This window comes from Perognathus longimembris, unplaced genomic scaffold (assembly GCF_023159225.1).
Source record: "Perognathus longimembris pacificus isolate PPM17 unplaced genomic scaffold, ASM2315922v1 HiC_scaffold_4648, whole genome shotgun sequence".
Classification (NCBI taxonomy): domain Eukaryota; kingdom Metazoa; phylum Chordata; class Mammalia; order Rodentia; family Heteromyidae; genus Perognathus; species Perognathus longimembris.
In genome coordinates this window covers 1,034-7,474 of record NW_025959988.1, presented here as the reverse complement: position 1 = coordinate 7,474, position 6,441 = coordinate 1,034, and the positions used below count along the sequence as shown (strand labels likewise).

Below are 6,441 nucleotides of genomic sequence, written 5' to 3'. Positions count from 1 at the left end.
AAAATTTTTTTTAAGGTAAAAAGAGCCAAATGCTAGTGGATGCCTGTAATCTTAGCACTCAGGAGCCTGAGATGTGAGGATCGAGGTTCAAAGTCAACCCAGCATGAAAGTCCATGAAGCTCTTATCTCCAACTAAGCACCAAAAACCTGGAAGTAGAGCTGTGGCTCAAATGGTAGAGCACTAGGCCTTGAGCAAAATAAAATCTCAGGGACAGTGCCCAGGCCAACTTTATCACACACACACACACACACACACACACACACACACACACACACATACAGGAAAGCTGTTGAATTGAAACCTCTTTATACAACTATTTAAAGATAACGTATTAAAGTAAAAAGAAAGACAAAGGGAGGAAGATAAGAGACATAACCAAATACTTACCTTGTGCACACTTGCAAATCTACATGATTGATATCTTCATTATCTTTTACAGCCACATCTAAATAAAAGGCTTCTTGATCTTGAATAGATCTCCGTCTTCTAGAAGACTCCGAATCTTTCACATTGTACATAACATTGAGCTGAAGAAGATATAAAATTAGTATAAGAAATCATTAGCAAGAACTTGTCATCATTGTGCATTCTAAATGCTAAGTAAAACTGGGTGCTAGTGGCTCACACCTGTAATACTAGTGACTCAGGAGGCTGAAATCTGAGTATTACAATTGGAAGCCAGCCCAGGCAGAAAAATCCATGAGACTCTTATCTCTAATGGACAGTAGAAAGCTGAAAGTGGAATTATGGCTCAACTTGTAGAGTACCAACCTTAAGAAAAAAAAAAAAGTTAAGGGAGAGGGCCCAGGCCTTGAGTTCAAGACACAGTTCCAGCAGAAAATTAATTTAAAAATAAAAAGTAAAATAGTAACCCATCTGTACAACACCTTAGTAGCAATAAAAATTAATAAAAATAAAAGCTAGAGGGCTGGGAATGTGGCTTAGCAGTAGCATGCGTGCCTAGCATGCATGAAGCCCTGGGTTCGATTCTTCAGTACCACATGAACAGAAAAAGCCAGACGTGGCGCTGTGGCTCAAGTGGCAGAGGACTAGCGTGGAACAAAGAAAAGAAGCTCAGGGACAGTGCCCAGGCCCTGAGTTCAAGCCCCAGGACTAGAAAAAAAAAGTAAAATAAAATAAAAGCTAGATGTTAGGTAAAGATTGTTTTTATGACAAACCCAATTAGATCTGCATTCCCCAGGCCTGGTATCAATGGCTCACACCTGTAATCCCAGCTACTCAGGAGGCTGAGATATGGGGATTATGAAAGCCAGCCTGGGCAGAAAAGTCTGTGAGACTCTTATCTCCAATTAACTACCAAAAAGCTAGAAATAGCACTGTGGCTCAAAGTGGAAGAGCACTAGCCCAGGGACACCACCCAGGCCATGAGTAGTTCAAGGCCCAGCCAGAAACAGAAAAAAAACAAAACCCAATATTCAAACTAGTGGGGGAGGGGAGGAATCTATTCTTCAAACTAGGGGAAAAAACTGTTGAGTAACAAGGAATCTTTAGTAACTGATGCTCTTCTAAAAGTTGACTGAAAATTATTTTTAGCTGGAAGAAAACGCTAGGTAATGTTCCAGAATATGACAGAAGGCTGTGAATGACACCCACCGGATACTGTGTTCACAAGGGATGGGAAGTAATCCCTTGAAGGCACTGTGCAAGATGAATGCCAACTCCAAGGAAGGCGCTAACCACTCATTTCTAAGCTCTTCCTCCCAATGCAGCCGCTGCTCACAATGAGAACCTCACACGCCCAGCAGCAGAGTAAAAAACTAAAGCCTCACCGGCGCACCTGCTGAGCATTCTTTTGCATCATGCCAGGCTGTGGGGTGCTGTGGGGATTCGTGCGCATGAGGGCCAGATGTTTCTCAAAAGGACCTAAGTCAGAAGCTTAGGAATGGATTCCAAATGTCCTAGGCTGGCTTCACCCCAGTGGGAGTGAATCTATTTAAATGCTTACCTCATTCCACATATTAGAAACAAGACTCATAAAGCTTAAGAATGCTCTGTAACATTATGTCTATTTCACACATACATACACATACACACACACACACACACACAGGAAATAAATATCTAGAATCCTTCTTAGATTTGCATATTTTAGAAAATGTATCACTGGGAATGTGGCTCGGTGGAAAATTGCTTGCCTAGAATGCATGAAGCCCTGGGTTCAGTTCCTCAGTACCACAGAAACAGAAAAAGAAGCCAGAAGTAGCACTGTGGCTCAAGTGGTAGACTGCTAGCCTTGAGCAAAGAAAGAAGCTCAGGAGAAGTACTCCGGCCCTGAGTTCAAGCCCCAGGTGTATGTGTGTGTGTGTGTGTCTATATGTCTGTCTGTCTGTGTACATCGGCATGAAGCCAGGTGCCAGTAGCTCACGCCTATAATCCTAGCTACTCAGAAGGCTAAGATCTGAGATCTGAGGATTGTGGTTCAAAGCCAGCACAGACAGGAAAGTCCACGAGATTCTTATCTCCAATTAACCATCAGAAAACCAAAAGTGGCATTGTGGCTCAAAGTGGTAGAGCACTAGCTGTGGGCACAAGTGCTCCAGGACAGTGCCCAGGCCCAGAGTTCAAGCCCCGTGACTGACAAAAATAATTATTATTATCAGCTTGCTAATTCTTCATTCTAAGAGTTCTAATCTTTTCATATTGCCACAACCTAAATTCCTGTGATCTTTTATGTTCTTAGATGCATACTAAGAATTTATACATAAAATATGTGGAGTTTTTTAACCGTATCTAGTATAAACTCTACCAACATTACAATTCTAGAATTATATCACACACAAGAAGACAGTGAGAATCTTCAACTATTCACTTGAATCATACTGGAAGACTTTCATACACAGGCATAAAAACAAATTAATGAAACCCATTAAAAGTTGTTTAGCAAAGGATAAAGGAATGGCCTGCTAGTGGACCACGCCTATAATTCTAGCTGCTCAGGAGACTGAGATCTTAGGATTGAGGTTCACAATCAGCCTGGGCAGACAAATCCAAGAGATTTTTTTATCTCCAATTAATCAGCATAAAGGCAGAAGTTGAGGTGTGGCTTAAGTAGAAGAGCATCATCTTGAGCAAAGAAAAGAAGAACGAGCACAAGGTCTTCAAGCCCTAGTACTGGCACACAGAAAAGAAGAGAAAGAGAGAGAGAGAGCGAGACAGACAGACAGACAGACAGACAGAGACAGAAACAAGAAAAAGGGAAGGGGGAAGAAAGAAAAGAACTTTTAAGGGAGTAAATTTAATCAACGTACATCACATGTTTGTACAGAAAGATCACAATTAAACCTCTTTGAACACGTATAATTGCTGCCTACTCATGAGCTGATAAGATCTTCCATATTTTTCCATACTTTTATAAAAAGTATGGAAGTAAATCTTGTCTGATTTCCAGACACAAATCACTCAAATTTTATACATATTATAAGTTGAAGATTTAGTAATACCCCAAAACAAAGAACTATTAAATCATATTTAACTGAAAAAATAAACATTACTACATACCTGACAAATGGCAAATCCAAAACCATTTGCAGAAATATTGACTGTAGTTGGCTGTACCACATCAAGCTGCACACGGGTGGGAGGAAAAAGAAAGTAAATGAGACCCATTCCCCGCGCTAAAGCCTTCCAGGTAGCCCAAGAAAAAAGCAATAGCCTGCAAGGAAAATGGAAGCCATTCGTGGAGCATTATAGGAGAAAGGAAAGAGGAAGGGCAAGAAGAAAAGGGAAGGAGGAAGAAAGAAAAGGAAGGAGGGAGGGAGGGAGAAGGAGAGGAGGGAGGGAAAGAGGTAAAGGGAAAAAAGAAAGAAGGAAGGGAAAGAGGGAGAGGGAGATAGGGAAGAACAGAGGAAGAAGGGAGAAAGGGAAGGAGAGAGAGAAGAAAGAAAGAAAGAAAGAAAGAAAGAAAGAAAGAAGAGAAAGAAAGAAAGAAAGAAAGAAAGAAAGGAAAGAAAGAAAGGAAGGAAGAAAGGAAGAAAGAAAGGAAGGAAAGGAAGGAAGGAAGGAAGGAAGGAAGGAAGGAAGGAAGGAAGGAAGGAAGGAAGGAAGAAAGAGAGGGTGGAGGGGAGGGAGGGAGGGAGGGAGGGAGAGAGGAGTGGCGGGGAGGGAGGAAGAGCCATTCAAAGAGCAGAAACAAGCAGAATTCAGGTATGAAGCACGTAACCCCTCGGGCTCACACCTCTGCCGTCTGCAGGAGGAAGCGGTTGTGAGCGGCGATCCGGAAGGTTGCTGGCCTTGGCAAGCTAGGCCCAGTCACCGACACCTGGATATTTGTCATTTCGATATTTGTCAGGGCTGCTATTCAGATAGAGCTTTTAAGGCCACGATGGTATCCTGTTGAGAGTAGAAGAACAATGGTGCATCAGAGGACATCTCACGGCCTCTGAGGAACACCGTTAGCAACGCTTAGGAGCCCTTCTGTGCGTCCACCGTCCGTCTATCCCTCTTTGAGGAAAGATGTCTTCCCAACCCCTCTCCAAAGGTCTTGCTTCAGAGTGCAGATGAGGCTCAGAGCACATTTGCCACGTGAAAATCTTGAAGCAGTTACCACAAATGCAAGACAGCTAAAACTGATTCCCTAGAAATATCAGATATTCAATTCATAGAAGACAAACTTACGTAAGTATCTGGAACCTTTGACTCCAGTTTCTAAGCTTTCAGGAAGCAGAGGTGTGGCTCGCGTGGTAGAGCCTCAGCTTGGAGCAAGCGTGGAAGGCCCTGAGTTTTAAGACCCCGTACTGGCTGGCACACACACACACACACACATACACACACACACACGTACTAAACTTTTAAATGAAATATTTTTATAAAGTCACAAAAAGCAACCATATACTTTGTATATATGCACTTAGAATACAAAGATATATAAATATGTATTATATTTTTATATTTTGAATTTTACATATTTATATATTATCAATATTTATGTATTATATAATATAACATGAAATGTTTTATAGAAGATATAATGTAGAATCTATGTTTCTATTTGTTTGTGTTTATGTTTTATATATTATGAATTCTATGTTCTATAGGGAAAAGCTTCCATCTCTTACCTGGGTAGACACAAACCCGCCCTGGCTATTTCTTGTCGGCTCAGCCACTTCATGATAGGGATTCCATCAGAAACCTGAGACTGCAGAAAATGCGAAAGGAGAGCATAAGCCGAAACTTCAATATCCCGAGAGCGTGGCTGCCAGGACTCAGAAAGTGTAGACACCGATGATTTCCAGAATTGCATATCTCCTGAGAGAGAAAAGCAGTTGTGATCAACTACCAAAAACATGACACTTTCTACCAAGAAATAGTCCTGTATAGTCCAAGTCCTGCTTGACAAGCGTATGAGAAATTATACATGTATACTATGCTAGTATATAGATAACACACACACACACACACACAGTGTGCTTGTTACTTTTTTTTTTGTCAGTCCTGGGCTTGAACTCAGGGCCTGAGCACTGTCCCTGGCTTCTTTTTGCTCAAAGCTAGCACTCTACCACTTGAGCCACAGCGCCCCTTCTGGATTTTTCTGTGTATGTGGTACTGAGAATGGAACCCAGGGCTTCATGCATGCTAGGCAAGCGCTCTACCACTAAGTCACATTCCCAGCCCTGGTTGTTACTTTTTAAACTACAATACATTTTTATCCTTTTCTTGCTTGTATTTGAGGATGCTTTCATTGAAATAGATTTCTCAAAATAAATTCCATATGTTTGGCTCAAAACTAAATAGCTACAAATCAAAGAGAAGAACATAATGTATTCCTCCAAAAACGAATGTACGTAACTAATCTGACCAAGTTATCCCCCAAAATACTTCAGGACACATGGGAAAGAACCCAGTTCTGAGAATCGGTCATCAACCAGCTCTTGCATTCTGGAAAAGAGCTCTAGCGCTCTCTCTCGCTTTCTCTCACGTTCTTCTCTCCTCTCTCTCTCTCTCTCTCCTCTCTCTCTCTCTCTCGCTCACTCTGTGTGTATGTGTTGCTGCATGCGCGCACCCTTTTTTTTTTCATCCTCTGAAAATATCTTAAGTTCAAAATTCAAGTCCCAAGAAAAACATAGAGGACTTCAGCCAACTCAACAACCTTCCTAGAAATAATCCTGCCCCAAGCCCCAGAAGACAGTGCTTCCCATTGTCCTCCCCTGCCTCAAGCACCTCTCCCTGAGGCTGATTCCACCAAGGAGCTGTGGTCAGTACCGCACGCCCAAGCAGAGGAGAAACACCACGGACCATGTCAGCCCCTGTGTGGCCAGAATCCAGTCTCCAACGCTGAAACGGGCCCTAAGGACCAGCCTGATTATTCATATTACCATAACACTTTGTACCGTAATCTCAGGTCTCCGGCTGCTTTCTATGGCTATTCCTTCTTGAATGGATAGAAGGTTTAAATCAGTGGACGTTATCCAAGCTTATTTGTG

General features: G+C 42.1%; 1 protein-coding gene across 1 annotated transcript; it reads right to left on the bottom strand.

The window, feature by feature from the left end:
* Positions 1-324: 324 nt before the first annotated feature.
* Positions 325-5,262, bottom strand: LOC125344926 (CD109 antigen-like). Its single transcript, XM_048337215.1, has 4 exons — positions 5,077-5,262; positions 4,197-4,351; positions 3,521-3,586; positions 325-528 (listed from the first exon to the last, which is right to left on the bottom strand). Exons 2-4 carry the CDS (start codon positions 4,293-4,295, stop codon positions 385-387), a joined length of 309 nt encoding a protein of 102 aa, XP_048193172.1. The 5' UTR covers positions 4,296-4,351; positions 5,077-5,262; the 3' UTR covers positions 325-384.
* Positions 5,263-6,441: the final 1,179 nt, after the last annotated feature.

What these genes read in the sequence shown, in the direction of transcription:
- LOC125344926 (XM_048337215.1), bottom strand. Translation starts at nt 4,295, where the DNA reads ATGACAAATATCCAGGTGTCGGTGACTGGGCCTAGCTTGCCAAGGCCA. An exon ending in TCCTCCTGCAGACGGCAGAG is followed by an intron (nt 3,587 to 4,196) that starts GTGTGAGCCCGA and finishes ACCCGTGTGCAG; the next exon opens with CTTGATGTGGTACAGCCAAC. An exon ending in TTGGATTTGCCATTTGTCAG is followed by an intron (nt 529 to 3,520) that starts GTATGTAGTAAT and finishes TATCTTCTTCAG; the next exon opens with CTCAATGTTATGTACAATGT.